This window comes from Falco punctatus (assembly GCF_963210335.1).
Source record: "Falco punctatus genome assembly, chromosome: 12".
NCBI classification, from domain to species: domain Eukaryota; kingdom Metazoa; phylum Chordata; class Aves; order Falconiformes; family Falconidae; genus Falco; species Falco punctatus.
In genome coordinates this window covers 27,577,043-27,595,198 of record NC_137592.1, presented here as the reverse complement: position 1 = coordinate 27,595,198, position 18,156 = coordinate 27,577,043, and the positions used below count along the sequence as shown (strand labels likewise).

Below are 18,156 nucleotides of genomic sequence, written 5' to 3'. Positions count from 1 at the left end.
ATGTCCAGCTCACAGTGATCACTGGCTTTTTCAGACATCCCTGTTAGGTGCTTCTATCTGTCTGATTTTCTTAGCCAGTTTCCCAACAGCTCTTCCTCTCTCCTCCACCTCCCTTCTACTAAGTGCTTTGACCTTTTCCAGGTCTGAGGTTATACTGTGACGCCAGTCAAATACCCAAGCCTTGGCTTGTTTTGAAGCTCTCTGATTCCTGCTTGTTAGGTGTCTCTGCAGCCCCCAGCATCTGCTCCTTGGAGTCCTAAAAAGGCCATTACTAATCATAAAGTCAAACTCTCACGAGAAAAGAAGAAACAAAACTAGAAGCAAGTGGTGAAGAAAGCTAAAACAATCTGCTGTAAATGAGATCACAGTGGTCCAAGCATTCCCATGTGAATAATGAGTATAAACAATTTCTTAAAGGTAATTATGGGCCTCTTGCTAAAAGAACACCTAGTTCTCTGTTGCTGCAAACTCATAAATTTTTGTGGTTTAAATGAAAATTGCACTTTTTAACTTAAAATTTACAGGAGAAAGATCACTTGGGGTGTGTTTCATCCTATATCTGTTGTGAAATGCATTTGAAACTAAAGCCTTTGGTATTAAGATCAATGTTTCACAGGTGTGCTGGGAACAGCAGGATTGTTGAGGATGAGTGTGAATTTGGCATGATGCTCCTGCAGGAGCTCAGCTGACTGCAACTGCAAAGTGGGCTTTGCAATGTGTAACTCCAGTAACAAGGAAGCTCTGTGTGTGATAAGTCATTGTAAATCACTTTCTGTTTCCACTTAGGAATCATCTAATATTCAACTATTATTAAAATAGGCTTAAAACTAGTTTTATACTGTTTCATTTAAGTAAGCTCATACAGCTGGTGTCAGTGATAGCAATTTTCAGCAAGATGGTGTTTGTCAAAGCTAGACCAGAGAAGCAGCTTTTCATTAAAAACTTAATTATTCAATTCATTTCACACGTTGTAGAAGGTGAAAAGTGCTTCTCACTGTGTGCATATTGAAAGGCTTACCTGGCTATTGCAGCTAGTCAGAATTACCCTGGGTAATTACTTTTGGCTAGGGGTAGAGCAAGCAGCTTGGCGTCCTGAGACCTCAGGTATGTTCTTAGCTCCTTCAACATGGAATTGCTGAATGGTTGAGAACAGGTTGCTTAAATGTTAGGTGTCTTTTCAGCAGAAAACATCTAAGTGGCATTGTGAAGGTTAAGTAATTGAGAAAGGTTAAGATGGAAAAGACTTTGGAAATTGCTGGCAATATTTTAAATAATTCTGGCTGTAGGCTTTCAATAAATAAGTTCACTGGCAACTTCAGAGTTCAAAACAAGCATCTTGCAGCATTGTTACTTTAGATCATGTTTATGTCAGGCTTTCTGTATTAGTGCTCACTGAGCTGTTTCCATCAGACTTTCCTTTCTGGTATTACTATTGGTGCTGTTGTTTTGCTGTGGGATTCAGCAATCAGAAAAGTTCCTCAGAGCATGTCTTCACCTTCAAAACACAAATTCAGTGGCCTCAAAGTTTTTCTCAGTGTTCCAGTATAACTATAATAGGCACTAAGTCTCCCTTCACAATGCCAGCAGCATTTGTTAGAGGAATGTATCGTTAAGCTACTGTTAAGCCGATACGCATGATAAATGAAAAGTTACTCTAGTAATGCTTCCTGTTCTGCTTCCATTTCTGAAGAGTGTCATTAGATATAAATTCTTGTTAAGCAGCTGTTCTAGACTGAGATGTTTTAACAGGGCTTATTCTAAAGCAACTGGGTTTGCTACTTCCTTCCTTTTACAAATCTTTTGATTTCTTCTTCAAGCTCTCAACTGCATATGAGTGGTTGCATCCAACAGTTTTTCTTCCATCCCCGCTTACAATACTGACAACTTAATAGATTTTTTTTTCAATTTTAGAATTAAAATACTTCTGTTTTTTACATTACTATGAATTTTAAATCTAAGTACAGAATAGAGAAATAGTGGTTTTAATATTTAAAGTGCAGAAGTAATTTCCTTTGCCTCCTTGTCCTGTTGGCCATCTAGTCCCCTTTCGCCCATGCATTTCCCTATTTGATATTGCACTAGAAATACCAATTTTTGTCTACGAGTTTTTGTCTTGAGATCTTTTTGGCTAACAAATAAATCAGCAAATTCTCTAAACAGTATAGTGTCTTCAGAGTTTAAAAATCCACAACTATCTAACAGCTACCTTTTTTTGAACACCACTGATTTATTTTCTTTTTGTGTGATGTTTTTTACAAACTCATAACTATTAAGAAGCATTTTCCTTTGTGAAAGATTGTAATGCCGGTGTTCCATGAACTGAATATAGGATATAGGCATTACATACCCCTCCATACTGACTGTGTTATAATGTGTTGTTATGTGTGTGTGAGAGGACGAGGAGCTTGAAATTAGGGCTCTGTATTGTGTGGTGCAAGTGTGATTCATGTGCTGGTAATACCTGTGGAAATGGCCAGGTCTGTCAGGTGAACTGGACAGGAATTGTTGACGTATGCGAGAGAGAAAGGCTTCTTGGTTGAGTATTTATTTTATTCTGAAGGTCTGAAGGGTGATGACGCTGAGGTAACCAAGGAACCAAGTGTTATTAACACAGTGTTCACAAAGACGCAGGAAAAGGAACAAACATAATCTTCATCTTCTATGTTCCTGTAAAAAAAAAAAAAAAAAGAATTTTCAGATCATTTGTACGCAAGCATGTGTTTGTCCGAAGGCAATGTATGGAAAAGGATCCTTACCGAGGCCCCAGAAGCCAGCCAGTAATGTCTCAGGTGGGGACCAGGCTACCCTCGATGGGTCAGACCTGTTGGAACTCGTACTTCTGCAGTCTCATGGAGTAAATCATGGCTCAAATTAAACGTTGGCTGGAATGCAGTAGACAGAAGACAGGTGTCCAGCTTTCTGGTGTTACTTAGCGTCCTGATACGCACAAGAAGGACCAGTGAGGGTCAGGAGAAGCTCTTGTTCTCTTCCAGTTTGTGAACAAACCAGACAGTGTGTCCACCTCTCTGATGACTATCTAGCGAGATACACCAGCGTTTTCCCTGCATGTAGGAACTGGCAGGTTTTTATCTGTGTCTTTCTCATTAGGAAGTTTCACCCTAATCTTTTCTCCCTGTCTGCTTAATAGACAGACATTCACGGTGTGTTTGGAAGGCATGGTGGTTTTTTTTTTATTAGGTGCAAATGCCACTAACCCTGACCATCCCTGTGTCAAACAGATAATGGCTGGCCTTACACTGGGTTTTTCTGCTAACCCAGCTAACCGAGCAACTAATGTCCTACATGAAAGGCAGACTAATAGCTAGAGAAAAAAAATCATACTATGCAAAAAATCAAAGGTGGAAAACAAGCTTATTCCTATCTCTTTTTTTTTTTTTTTTTTTTTTTTTTTTATAAGCAAGTGCTCTGTATTTCAAGGCTTTTTTGCTTGTATTTTTTCACTCACATACAAAAGCGGGGCAAAACCTGAATAATTTACCTCCTACCTACTTTGACCGAAGACTAAACTGACTAGCCATTGAACTGACTAAAAAGAAGGTTTTGAGCACTGTAAATATCTAACTCCACTGTTATCTCTCTGCTAATGGCTTTTAAAAAATGATGTGTCATCTTTATTCTGTGCCATCAATGTTGAAAGAGAATATGCTAATGGCAAAATATCTTCTCTCCCTCCTAAGGTTCCAGTGTCAACAGTGCAGAATTACTGCAGCATCCTCTGGGCAGAGTTTAAAAAGCTTCTTGGCTGTAGTGGATAGGAAAAATTATTGGCTGAACCCCATTTATTCCTCCAGTGTCTGGGCAGCAAGTGGCTGCAGCCTGTGGTACCCTGGCGGTGACCCTGCCCCAAGGGATGCGGCTGTTGCAGTGCAGAGGCTGCGATGGGGGGAGCATGCGACGGAGGGGGCATGCCACGGGGTGGGCCTGCCTCTGCCTCTGCTCCAAGCCAGCATGTGCCAGTGTTCCTAGCAGAAGGCTCAGCTCCCCAGGTTTCAAGCTCTTCCTGAGAGCACTAATCTTTCTTTAAAATCAGTCAGAGCAGAAAGCCCATAGCTGATCTCAGGGGAGAGCCCTTGGCTCCAGCAGCTTCTAAGAGCCGGCAGGGAAGTCCATCAAATCAGGAATTCTTCCCTTCAACTTTTCTGAGTAACAGGTGTCTTGAGCATTCCAGAAGGGATTTGTTTGCCATATAAACACACTTGTTCATTCTTTTTGAAAACGATTAAACTTTTCAGCTGAGAATGCAGAGCTGTAAAGTTCCTCTAAATCCCCTTACAGCCTGTGGCCAATTGCTCTGCAAAGACAGATCCAGGATCACGTGCTGCAGAACCACCAGCAGACGCTACCTGAATTATGTCCACTCCTCTGACAAGCTCCGAAGTTAAGGACACAGGCATGTGGTCTTTTAATGTTGGTCATCAGAAGATACTACTGGATTATCTATGCTGGATGTTGTAATTGGCACATTACAGTCTCAAAAGCCTGATAAAAAAGTGAAGATGCTGAAAGCTATTGGTAGTAAACATTTGATGTCATATTTAAGAACAGCTGTAGTACCTAGGGCTTTTTTTTAAGCTGTGAGAGCTTCCTGAAGTAGAATTCACTTCTTTCTATGATTATTTATCATTCATACTGCTGTTGGCTTTGATGGTAAAAATGTACTTGTCAGAGACACCTTTGTTTTAATCAGTTTGCAACTGTTTTCATTCTGTGGGTTTGATGCATTTGCCTGAAGGCCTGTAATTTCCAAATACAATTAGGGCTGATCACTGGGAATGCCAGAATTTTAACTTGCCTAGAAAATTTCAGTGGGCTTAGGTTTGCCACCTGAGTTTTCTTCCGTATTTGATCTGGCACATTCCTTTTAATCTGTGTAACCAGTGTCGTACACTGGTATCCAGCATAAACAAGAGACCTGACCCTGTAAGACAACTAGCTCTGCACTAAAAATCTTCTGTCTTTGGGAGCCAAGGGTGTTCTGCAGCTCTCCAGACTTTCATAATCTTGCTTTTCTATGATCAAAACTAAGGCCAATTCATGGCTGTCCTTCCACTGACTTCAGAGGATCTTGGGCCAGGATGACCATGGGAATGGCACGAGCTGAGAAAGGGACTCAGTGTACCACAAACTGCCTCAAAGCAAGTTCATTTTCTGTTGTGGTGTATCTCATTTGACTTGATTCGGACAAAGAGGCTGTGAACCTGAGCGTTACTGTTTGTACACGGGGGCCGGTTTGCCCATACAGCTGTTGAGAGATCCTGAAACTGGCTGAACGTAAAGTTCACAGGAGGTGGTGAGCGAGTGAGAAGCCAGCTGATGTAAGAATGAAGCACTGTTTTCAGTGAAGCTAAGCACCCTCATTTTCAAACCTGCTCCATTGCATCTGCTGGTTGTAAGAGTATTTAATGCAAGAGGCGTTGGCAGGTATGACCATTTAAAACTTGACTCGTAACTAATAATTGGTAACAAATGCTCGGCAGTGCATTGAAGAAATGTTTGCAGAAGTTTCCAGGCAGCACCAATACAAAAGCATTTCACTTGAAATATGGAGGGTGTCAGTGGAATGGGTGGCACTCTTTCTTTTTCTTAACACTGGGGATATATCCCACACAGAGTGATGCTCTTGTTTTCAGGTTTTATAAGATACATCTCCATTTGTAAACAGACTGACAGCTCTGTATCCGAGTTGTCCCCACAGTGTATTGTTTTTAGTCTGCCTGGAAATGTGTCATTCCTGAGCTGATCCACATTGCTGGGACACCTGTTTTGAGGCTTTTTTTTTATTCAGCAGGCCGCTTTGGCTCTTAATGACATTAAGAGGTTAGGGGTGAGGTAGCAGGTACATTGCTGGAGGGGAAAATTCATTTCTCTGCGTGTTGCTCTTTGTGATAAGGTGTGCTCTACTTGCTCATTGCTAGAAGGGTACTGGGCATCTACACATCTCTTACAGCCTGCCGTAGCTTGACAAAACTCGGTTGCAATGGAGCTTAAATTGCTGTCTTCCTTTGTTCTCATGCTCTAAGCATAGATAATAAAAATATACCAGGTTTCCTTATGGTAGGCCAGAATTGTTGCTTTCACTGATTGTTTTCTTTTTAATGGAAGAATGATCCCTGATATGGACAAAAGGTGCTTTCCTACTATTTGAGTCTGACACCTTTGCCCTAGCCTTAAGAAAATTGTTTTCAATCTTGAGTTAACTTCCCAGTAAAGCATTACTCTTTTTTTTTTGTGGGCCCAGAGACTTTGGAAAGCATGCAGAGTATTGAGGATGTGAATTTTTATGTGAGCTACTTGCTCTGATTTCAAGTTATTATTAAGCCTTGCCAGTGAAAATGCAAACAAAACCATGTCTCCAGGGGATGGGGAATAGACATTGCTGCACATTGTAATCAGCCTCTCTTGAAGATTCATTTAATATCTTGTGTATTTTTTTATGAAATGCATTATTCATGTAACAAGATTCACAGAGAAGCAGCTGAATTGTAATTTCTGGGAAGATTCTTCTTCCGAGAGATGGCATTTTCATTATTTAAATCAATGCAGTAGGTCTTGCCTGCGTGAGGGAGGCATGAAGTGAAGGGAAGAGCCTGTAGATGGGGCGCTGAGCCGGTCAGCTCCTGCCTCGGAAGGGAAATAAACCAAGCCATCCGGTAATTTAAGTCCTTTTTGGGTCAGTATGTAGCCATTTGAGACTTCATTACACTTTGTAGGTGTTGTTGGGTTTTTTCTTTCCTCAGTGTTAGAAGCACTTAAGAAAACAGTGATCAACTAACACTTACTCAGTGGAAAAGTTTCCTCTCATAAAAATACTGCTTGCGAGCTGCGTTCCCTGCCGCTGCTTCCTAGCGAGTGCTCCCTTGGTTCTCCATCAGGTTCATCTGCCCAGCCTTGTGAGAGGACATCTTGTTTCAGGGTCTACAATAAAAGTTCCACATGTTTATATTGCAGTTCTGTCTTATTTACCTAACCTTACATAAACCACTGTACTTAATTAACACAGACTCGGCCTCTGTTACATTTAAGACCTTTCTCCACCAGCAGTCCCGCTGAGGTCAGTTGGGCTGTTCAGAGATAACAAAGCACAAATAACACTGGTGGAGTTTAATAATATTACAGTGGTACAGACTGCAAGTGCCTAAGCAACACTGTGTGCTGTGCATCTCTTGCAGCACAGTTGATGGCAAACTTATTTTTGAAAGCAAGTATTTAGGAATTTAATTAGTGCATATAACCATTTAATTATGTTAATGAAACAAAAAATAGGATGTTACAGCTGCATTTGAGATGCTTCATGAGGAGAGGCGTTCTGCTTATTTTGACTGTCCCCCTCCATCCCCATATAGCCATTTCATGGGCATATGGGCCCCCTTTTGTCCTCCTTTCACCCTCCCCTTCCCCCAGAGGATGGGGAAACTTCCCAGATCCCATCTGGGCCTTTAAACAAGCAGGTGACAGCAGAGCTTGCTGGTGGCACTGAGAGCCAGAAGGGACCCCTCGGCAGGCGTTGCCACGTGCGAGGTGTGTGCATCCATCCGTCCTGCGGCTGGGCACCTGGCCCCCCAGCAGCAGTGCTCTGGTACTGCCGAGACAAACCCCAACCCGCAGAGAGCCTGAAGGGTGCCCTGTGCGTTCCGACACGCTGAAGCTACCCAGCGGTGAGTTGCTGGCATTAATGTTTTTTCTCCTTTTCTGTTTATTTGCCCAAGTTTGTCCGCTACCTCCAATGGTGAGTCATGGAGACTACATCTGCCACCCGCGGCCTTGCGAGCGTTACAACCACGGGACGGTGGTGGAGTTCTACTGCGATCCTGGTTACACCCTCACCAACGACTACAAGTACATCACCTGCCAGTACGGAGAGTGGTTCCCCTCCTACCAAGTATACTGCGTCAAAACAGGTAAGAGAGCAGCAGCGTCGTTTCTCCTATGCTCTTATATTCCTTTTTTTTTAGAGCAAATTTTTTGGTCTGCAATGCCGGCTGAACTTCACCTGCTTCATGGTTAAGTGATGAACATTGATTTTAAGATACTATTAAATATAGTACGTTTCCAAGATCCTGACTGATCCTAAACCATTTCACTTGTTAGTTCTTCAAATATGTATTTTTAACACCTTCTGGATATTTTTATGTGTATATAAGCTAAGGTCATGATTGCATGTACAAAAAAAAAAGTCAAGGGGAAAAAGCAAGGTCCAGCCCCTGTGGCAGCTTAATGTTAAGGTTGCTTTTGATATATGGCATTGGGTTCATGTGTCTTTTTACAACATACATATAAAAGATGTCTTGTCCTAACTGGCACTTCTGAGTATTGCTGAAGGTTTAATACAAAATAATAACGGTGATAATCAAGCACAACTCTTGTATTGCTTTTTTGTTACAGAACAAACCTGGCCAAATACCCAGGAGACCCTCCTGACTACATGGAAGATAGTGGCGTTTACCGCTACCAGCGTTTTATTAGTACTGCTACTGGTTATTTTAGCCAGGATGTTCCAGACCAAATTTAAGACACATTTCCTTCCACGGTTTGTACTGTTTTCTACTTTTTGCAGACTGAGGGCCTTGGTTTGGTTTTCCCATTCAGCACTGTTGCTGAGGAGATGGAGTGGCTCACAAGCCTTGCAGATGCCTTCTGCTCTGAGCAAAAGTCTCTGAACCACAGTGTGGAAGGGCACCCCCAAAACCCCACAGTAGTCCTTTCTGCAACGAAGACAAAAAAAAGCAAAGTTTGCCATATCCGCTTTGGGAGTAATTACAGCTCCGCTGCTGAGAATTGTGGCTTCTGCATGTAAAAATAGCTGACAGTATTTTTAAATACTCATTTTCAGGTGCTGGGGGAATTAATTTTTTAACTACTGTAGGCTTAGTAATGTAAGTTTTAAGAAAGAAATTTTTTTCTCTATTGAAAGATTTATATTAAAAGTTTGCTTTCCCTTCATGAGTATTATTTTCACCAAAATTCATAAACATCTTCTACATAAACACCTGTATAAAATACCATGTAGCTATGAGCATTTGTCACTGACTCTGACAGCATTCCTCCTGAGACCGATAGGTGGGTATTACTATTATTATTATCGTCACCTTACAACTGCAGAAACAGAGGCAGGCATACTGAGTTTTAGGCAAAGCTGGTCTGTATTGGGGTTTACACTTGTTTATAGTTTCTAGTCTGCTCAGTTTGCTATGGACTGTGTGACTTCTCTCCTGTACTTGCTTTTTCTTGTCTCTTTATTCTACCACCTGCAAAAAGGAGCAGTAAAAAAGCTGTATGAGAGTAAATATGTCTCCATGCCAATGCAGCAGAAAGGACTTGGTGATCTTAATGTTAAATAAATATATGTACATAAAAGTATACACATTATATAAGTAATGTGTCAATTTATATAGATATAGATACGTGCGTATATACAGTATATGGGGAGTGGTATACATATACATAAGTAACTAGGAAGATCTCTGAGGTAATGGGTTGCACTACAGATAGCTTTATTGCCTGTACTTGTCTAGCTTATCGAAATAGCTTTCTGTCCTCTCCTGTTTAGTTTTTTTTATGTCCTGGGACCTGGGACCCATTCCCTCCTGCTAGGACTATACTGTGATTTAATTAGCTACTAAACAGCTACTTTAGGGTTTAACAGCCCCTCCCAATTCATAGAAATGTTTTGCTTAAAAAAGAAACCAGCTTAGCGTACTGGTTAAGGAAGCCTTCATCCTTTGAAAGTAAAACCTGAAGGAGACCAAAAATCTGGCCACCAAAGCCCTGTCATCCAGCAGTAGTCATCTCAGTGCCTGCTTACGTGGGCTGTAAACACTTTTGTGCTTTAGCACACATCTTGCCAGGGGTTCAGACACTTTTGACTGGTGAACTACATCTGTGATTTTATATCCGTGATACCTGCCGGGCACAGCACAGCAAACGGTGCTCCTTATCTCTTCCAAGCACCTGTTCTCCTTCCCATCCCCAAACTGTTCTTCACATTACTGGTTTCATTTTTCCAATTGTAACAGATTCCACCTGACTGTCAACCTGAACAAAGTTTTGCAAACCTGTGAAGGAAGCGTTTCTGTGAATGTTAATGACCCTGTAGCTTCATTTTGCATGACTAGACAGTGCTGTGTTTGCTTAAGTTCAGCAGTAGCTCTGAGGTGATTCTGACGTGCTCCTGCTGTCTGTCATAACTCGTCTGTGTTTGACGTAGAGGCAACCAGGAGGGCTCCATGGGTGACCCCGACTTTGTGGTGGTGGATGGCGTTCCTGTCATGCTGCCTTCCTACGATGAAGCTGTAAGCAGCGGCTTGAATGCTCTAGCACCCGGATACTCAGCTACCGCGGACCAGGGGCATATTTTGCAGACAGAAGATCAGAATCCTCCCGCTTATCCTGGCCCCAGGATCACAGACATGCTGCCTAGTGAGTTTGAGACCTCTGACAGCAGATCGGGCTGCTCTGAACTGCTCCAAAGTTTGTACCCGTCCCCGGCATGCCAGGCAGCAGCACTTCCCGGTTCAGATCGAACTGACGTATCCCATAGCACTGCCGGGGAGGCTGCATCCACGAGTCTGCGGATCGATATTGCAGATGGTGAGTCTTGCATAGGAGCAGTAAGTGAGTCCGTAAACAGGAGCCATCATTTGTTTGTACTGTCAGAGCAGGAATAAACCCAGCTGACTTGCTCGTCCTTTCTCCACGTTTTTGTCCACATCCTAATTTGGACATTTTTTTAATCGTACTATTCCATGGTCATAGAGCATTGTGTGTGCGATACATCCTTGCTACCTGTGGTGCGAGGGATTTGAGTCCCAGGCCAGAAGGTTCCTGTCCAGACCCCATAACAGCAGTCTCACCAACAGGGATGTCAGGAAGCACCTGTGTACAGCAGCGAAGCCAACCATCATCTTGCCTGTGTTGGTCTGTTCATCTGCTCCTCAACTCCTACGCTCACAGCTCCCTCAGATGCCATGGCTTTTACAGCAAAGAACAGGATTTTCTTCTTAAAATGGAAAGCAAATCATGTTTTCATACTCAGTCAAAATTAGCAGCCTTTATTAACAAACTCATAGTGTCTGTGCACAGAGCAAACTGTTCAGTCTGGGGCATGTATGCATCGAGCCATGGGCATGGGAGTCACAGCATAAGGGGAACATACCCACAGGACCATGTAGGAGCAGGGGGGTTGCCATACGTTACTGTCTGCATTTAAAATGAACGTGAGCGTGCATTGGTATCATTGCATTGAGTTCTAATGGAGCTGTATGGTACGCTGCTCAGCGTGCTAAGGAAGCCAGATAGCTTTCCTTGGAGACATTTCCATGGAGTGGCTTTGATCCTGCTCTCCACTGTCACTAGAAGTCACTAGGCAAAGAGCTGAAGCCCAGTGTCCTAAATTCAGTGTGGGTGAAGGTCTGGGTGAAGGAAGTCTTCCTGCTTCATAGGGCTGGGACTAACTTTCAATGGTATCACAAGAGGAAGAGGACAGCTAGAAGGAGGAGGGAGAAATTACGATGCCAGTAAAAGTCCCTGCCTACTCTGAATGCTGTTTCAGTGATTAATGTAGTAGAAAAGATGTTTGCATTTAGGTTTTTGTGGGCCTAACTTTTTTTTTTTTTTGAAAATCTGGGTGGTTTTAGTAGGATGGGTGTTAGAATGTAAGTGGGTCTAGAACTGGCAATACCATATGTCTTGTCAGATTTTTGCAATGTCCATTCCTTTTTTGGTCAAATTGCTAATACTAGTACTCTGCAAAAGTAAAAAGGGAAGGTACAATCAGCAATCAAATGCTATTTCTTTTTTCCCCCTAGAGATTCCTTTGATGGAAGAAGACCCTTAGCCTGCACAGACACGTGTCTTCATCGTATTGCACTGTTGGGTGACATGAATCGTGAGGATTTAGAGATAGAAAAGACTATCTGGATTTGGGGAGGGTATTTTCCTGCTTATCAATCTTCCACACGATGATGTCACCAGACTGGGTGTACATCTTAATCCACAGAGGGGATAACAGCATCAGCATTTGGAACAGCAGCAGTTTTATGAATGAATCCTGGGGATTTAATGAAAGCAGATGTAGAAAAAGAACTGTGGCTTTTTAGAAATGAAATGTATATCTGCATCGCAGAAAAGTCATATGGTTCTGTAAGAAATGCTATTGGATTTTGATACTAACTGCCTCACAAAAGCATGTCAGAGTATGTACATTTGCTTATAAAGACTGCTTTAAATGGTCTATGGACCTCTAGTTTATGAAGAATCCTTACAAGTTTAAAAAAATACTAGTACTGAAACGCAAAAAGAGAGGAAAGATCCTCTTTGGCTTTCCTATGATAATCAGGAAGCTTTTGATTTAGTTGTTGGTGATTTTGTTTCAGACCATGTCTGCAGAAAATAGAACAGAAATGATGGGATTCATATATACTTTGATGTATGATAGCAAATATATATATATATATATTTAAAAACTCTTAAAGAGAAAGAAAAGGAAAGACTCCCAGGTCACATAATGATCTGGAGATTTTTTTAAAGGTAAGGCAGAATTTATATCATATACAATATTCAAGGTAAAGTACTGATATTTGTATTTATGCAAGACTTCTGTGACTACATTGCATTTGATAAATCCTGCTATAATATGAGAGATCTAGAAAATGTTAAAATCATGAAATATGTGCTTAAGAAATGTTGAACTGCCCTGCTTCAACCTTTCTTAAGCTCTTACAAATACATATATATACACTAGAGTAATCTACAGTCATAGCCCAGAGCACTGCCTTGTCCCTGTACGTTGTGGTAGTATTCTGAGCCATTATTGTAGAATACTTTTTAAAAAAATAATAAAGTTCCATTTCAGTTCTTTTGACTTATCCGACTGTGTGTAGTTGGCCTTTTTTTCCTTTCCTCACTCCTTTCAGCAGCTGCCACCTGAAGGCTGCGATGGCAGCGGAACACCTGCTCTGTGGCATTTTCAGCTTTATATTCATTTTCCAGCTACAAATGCAGAGAGTAGTGTTGGTTAAGCAGAGCATACGAATTGGGGGCAGCAGCGGCGCAGCTTCTATAGATGCTACGAAGCTTCTGTAGGGGCTTTTCTCTCCTCTGCGTATACTGCAGCAGAGCATTGTGCCAAAGCCTGTATGGACTGATCGCCTTTGTGGTGTTACAGGCTATTCGTTATTTGTCGGGAAGACTCCTGGCTGTTTCATATATGTATTGAAAGCCAAGCAGATTTTCTCATCTTATTTTTGGTATTGCGCAAATGAAACATATGTTCAGCTGGCAGTGTCTGAAGGAAGAACTCACCGAATGTTAATGACAGAGATTGCCATCATGTGGGCTCATCTAACCCAAAGGGAAAAATGAGACCGAGTTCTGATTTTAGGTACAAAGTAAACCAATAATACCTTTATTGCCCTGAGAAGAGGATCACTACAGTTTGCTCTGTTATTTTTTCAGGATTGCTTAATTATTTGTTTGTGTTGTGGTAGCATCTAGTGGTCCCAGTCATGAGTCAGGCTGGTAGAATGACAGGTGTGCTGCAGCCATTCAGGAAAGTCTTCCGTAGCGTCCTGTCAGCAGTTGTATGTGATAGCAAATGGAGACAAAAAAACTGTATAATGGAGAGGCAATTATTACAATAATCTAATTATTAGTGATTGATACTGAAAGATAAGACATATTCCACATTATCCTCCAGTCCTGCTTACATAAGATTTGCATTTTTTTCTGCTGAAATTAGCTCAATTGCAGTCGTACCCTCAGGATTCTCCTAGAGCTGTGTCTGTCAGGTGTTAGCACTTTCTTTGCTACCCCTTCCTTTTTTAGGTCCCAGAGGTGTCTGCACTACCAGCTGATGTTCAGGATTGTCACCCAGCACACAAGACTGCTCTAGTACCAACCTTGAACTGAAGCACGTCTCAAGCCTACAGTCAGTTAAGTGATTTTTGTTTCATAATGTCATTGAAAAGTATTGAATTTACTTTAGACGCCCTATAAAATATTATGAAATCTGTCTTGGCTGGTCTTGTAACAGCTTGTGAAATTTCATTCCTTATTAAATTTCTGGACTTCCATTTATTAATTTCTGTTATGAAAGCTTCTGATTAATATTTGGAGATCTACAGTTTTATAGATCTATACTGCTGTTATTGCAGTCATTTTGTTAAGGGAGCCAGATAGGGTGACTTAAGAAATGTAAATTTATGGCTTATTAGACCAGCTTTATTTTTAAAAGTGCAGAACTCAAATACACTAGAAAACGTTGATGTATTAATATTGCTTGATAGTCCTTTAATAGCACCATACTAAACATAACCTGCAAAGGTAAAAGAGAAGGTTTTACCATTTTTTATGATGTTTAAGGCTTCCTGAAGTAGTGTTTTGGGAGGATGACTTGTGGTTGAGTTTGGAGTTGCTGAGGGGGAAAACGTTAATGTTAAAAGATAACATACCTGGGGGGAAAGAGAGGACTGTTTCTGCTGCTTGTTTTCTTTTCCACATAGGGCATGAATTCTCATGGGGAGTCTGCCTGCCTCTGGATCCGCACCTCTGCCCTGACCCACCAGCTAATGCCCTGGGCTGAGGGCTACCCCAGCTCCCTGGACGCCCTGCCAGCCTGGAAAATGCTGCAGCTCCCTGTCCTGAGATCTCGGGTCATCCTTGAGCGCTCCCTGAGCCTCAGCAGCCAAACCTGAGGAAGGCAGGTGCTCGTATGGCCCCAAGAGACTAGAGAGCTGGTAAGATCATGACAGTATGTTCGCCGTGCAAACAAAAGCTAATAGGAGGATGAGCGCATCTTATGCAGATCATAAGCTGTTTTCACTTGGGCTAACTGGATGTGAACGAAAACAAACCCAGGAAAACCCTTGTTGGTGAAGGGAGAAGCAGCATGTTAGTGAAGATGGACTACCCGTGTGCCTTCAGCAGAGGGAAGAAAGGGTGCGTACTGAGAACTCCGGGAAAGAGAAACAAGAACTGGCTTCACCCTACCAATATTTCTAAAAAATGAAAAAGGAGGAGAAGTGAACAATATGTCAGCCTTCAACACTAACTTATGAACGAGGGCTTGACCTGCAGAGTGCTGGGGAAGGGGTGGGGATCCAAGGTTTTGCAGTAGCTCTGCAGGGAATGAATCACAACCTGAGCATGAGTCAACAGGACCTGGCTGTTGTGAAAATGTTAAATGTCAATACAAGGGTGTTTACCTAGAGCTGTAACTGATAAAATGCATGAAGCAATCCTTCAGCTCCACTCAGCACTAGCAATGCCTCAGCTAGAGCAGAGTATCAAATGCTGAGCAATTTTTTTCCTCTTCAAGGGAGATGTGAAGTAGCCGGAGGGAAGCCAAGCAGAGAGAATCAAGAATAATTAGAAGTTTGGAAGAGCCTGTCCTAACAGGTCATGTTAAAGATTATGTAGTGTTCAGTGTGAACAGCAGAAGACCAAAGGGAACACAGAAATTTGGTTTTCTATAAGTGTATTTTGCAAAGAAGAAGGAATTCATCCATGTAAGTAGGGCACAAATAATAGGCTTAATTGCAGCTTGAGAGAATTAGGTTAGATATTAGGAAAAACCTTCTAGCCACAGGGATGGTTACAAGCAGGGAGAGATGGTCTGAGGAAGCTCAGAAACCTCTGTTAGAAGAGATTTTTAAAGACCTTTTTAAATAGATAGGGGCCAGGAGAACACTGGGGTGAGATGTTCTCTGTGAGCTTTGGGGTCCCTTCCCATTCTGTTTCTGTGTGATTCCCAGCTTGTGAAAACTGAACTTGGCTGATGCACAGTTTTCCCCATATAAATTAATTCCAAACTGATGGTACTGGGCAAACTGGTCAGCAGTCATCAAAATCACAGCCAGAAATACACTCTGTTCCACCAGCAGAAGCTTTTCCTGTAGTGTGGGCTGAACTCCAGTAAAATCCTGTGGATTAAACCCTGTTGCATTAAAGTGACATTAATTTCAGAATTTTGTTCTGTGACAAATCCAAATTTGGGATTTTCTGGTCTTCATGTCTATCTTAGGCAGTTAAATGAATGCAGCCCTTATAATTCTCCCTGCGCATTAGGTGAAGTAAATCCTCTCTTGGCAGTTATCTGAAGACACCTATTGAGTTCAAGGAAAAACAGCAGCTCAGGCCCTAGAGCACAGAGACCATTGTCGTGTTTATGCAAAACTTGCTTCCCGTGCCCCAAAAGCTGTTTGTTCCTCTGCACTGTGCTGCAGGTGCTGGCACGGCTTAGCGCATCACCTGTCAGAGGAGCAGCACTGATGAGAGAAGCACATCTCAAGCTCCTGGTCTTGGTCTCCTGTGGATTCCTAGGGAGGACTCTGGAGCAAGAGGAACCAGAAAGTGAGTAAACGTCTGCCCCCAAACCCAGGAGCATCTCCCATTGTCAGGGGTATGTCCAGACCCTTCGACACGGTTCCCAAAGGAACTGCACTGTGGTGGAGGGGAGATCGGCCCTGCTTTGCTCTCCAAGGCCAGGGTGTGCAGCCAGAATAGACAGACAAATCCTTCTCCCCCAGAATAACGTATGTAACTTCATGCATTACACATTTCTCGTGTCGCTACCATTATATAAGAGCATACATCCCATTCTTCCAGCCCTACCTTTTCCAGGACAGTAAGAAGAGAAAGGGTGGTAGCTTGAGATTAAATTATTTGCTGTCTAGGTATCAGAGCGGACTTATAATTCACAAAGACCCCGTACAGAAATCAGATGGATAAGGCCAGCTGGGATCCTTGAGGCAGCTTTCCTCAGCAAGGCAAAGGGACTGTCCTGCAGGGCAGGGGGAGCTGCTACATGGGGACATTTTGTAACCCAGGAGAACTAGATTCACTAAACAGAAACGCGGAGAAGGAAGAAAAGACACTTTAATAAAGTCCAGGGTACATGGGTAAGTTCCCCATGTTCTCCAGTAAGAACAGAGGGAGCTGTTTTCTTAATACAACTGGTTCAAAAGAAAGAATAGAAATAAAAAAATAGGGAAGAGGCGGGGAGGGAAGACAGGCTTCCTAGTCTGAGGATCTAGCAGCTCTTTTCCACCACCTCTGCGTTTCAGTGGACAGACTGGTTCTGCTTGCAGTAAGGACCTTGGTTTGATTTGGTTCCACTTCCTCCATTTTACTGTGTTTGCCTTCTGTTTCTCCTCTGCTTATCCTTCTACTCGCTTTCTCCTTTTTTTTTATTTTTCTTTCCTGTAACTAATACTCTTCTTTCAGTTTCATCCTGCCACCTCAGTCGTGCTGGGAAGCAAAACAAGTTGTTTAATTGCCGTGCAGTACCCAGGAGGACACGTCTCCTCTGTCATAAGAGGTTGCTCTTATTTGCCTGCCTCGTTTACCTTCTCAGCAAAGAGGATGAGAAGGGACGTGGAGCTCCTCACTCTGCTGACAAATCGTCCATGAAAAGGGTTAGAGAGGGACACGGAGGGGAGCCCGCACTGCTACGTCCGTGATGTATCTAGATGCCTCGGTCCCAGGCTTGTCAGCCCACGGTCTTTCATTGGTCCAGAATTTGCAGGTGTATGTGAATGCTCCTATACAAACATGGTATCAGAGATGTTTAAGAATTAGCTGATGTTTCGGGATGTTTCAAAACAAGACATTTTAAAGAGACTTTCCTTTCTGAAACTGGTGAGCTCACAGCTTCAGAAAATGGGCACTGACACAGTCCAGTGAGGGAGCACAGGGTGCACAGCAGGTCACTTCATCTGGCTGCGTCCTGGTGCTCCAGTATGAATTTCTTGTCCACAGGGTAACTGCTCAAACTGAACAGTTGCCAGCTCCTCAGCTGTCAGGTTCGCATCTTTTTGGTTGGTTTTTTTTTTAACCTAATTAGGTTAGATTTATTTTTAATGCTCCTTATTACCATCCGCTTCTGACTTGCATCCGTCTACTGCTGAGTACATGCTGCTCTTGCCAAAGCAAGTGTCTTTCAGCAGCTATCTCAGCCCCCTGGAACTGTACCACCCTGCGGGAGATGGCACTTGCCACTGTTGTCCCTTCTATTAATTCCATGGCAGCACATGCTGTTCGTCTGCCTTGTTCAGTGCTCTCGTGTTAATAACTGTGCAACTGGTTGTTATTTCTTTCATAACCATTACCATAGCTGCCTGTTGTTGATAATTCAGGGTT

General features: G+C 42.5%; 1 protein-coding gene and 1 long non-coding RNA gene across 6 annotated transcripts in view; one reads left to right on the top strand and one right to left on the bottom strand.

Annotated features, from left to right (window-relative positions):
- Nucleotides 1–12,884, top strand: part of SUSD4 (sushi domain containing 4) — a 74,454-nt gene extending 61,570 nt beyond the window's left edge. For 4 of the 5 annotated variants that reach the window (XM_080408724.1, XM_080408722.1, XM_080408721.1 and 1 more), the window contains exons 6-8: nucleotides 7,728–7,919; nucleotides 8,404–8,548; nucleotides 10,226–12,884. In XM_080408724.1, coding sequence (XP_080264850.1) covers nucleotides 7,728–7,919; nucleotides 8,404–8,548; nucleotides 10,226–10,685 — 797 coding nt within the window. In that variant the 3' untranslated portion in view covers nucleotides 10,686–12,884. The remainder of the gene's footprint in view (nucleotides 1–7,727; nucleotides 7,920–8,403; nucleotides 8,549–10,225) is intronic. The other variant, XM_080408723.1, reaches the window with a different exon arrangement.
- The window catches only part of LOC308072195, a 38,308-nt gene continuing 20,575 nt past the window's right edge, over nucleotides 424–18,156 (bottom strand). Inside the window, exon 4 of the long non-coding RNA XR_013931574.1 lies at nucleotides 424–6,936. This is a non-coding gene — a long non-coding RNA (uncharacterized lncRNA). The remainder of the gene's footprint in view (nucleotides 6,937–18,156) is intronic.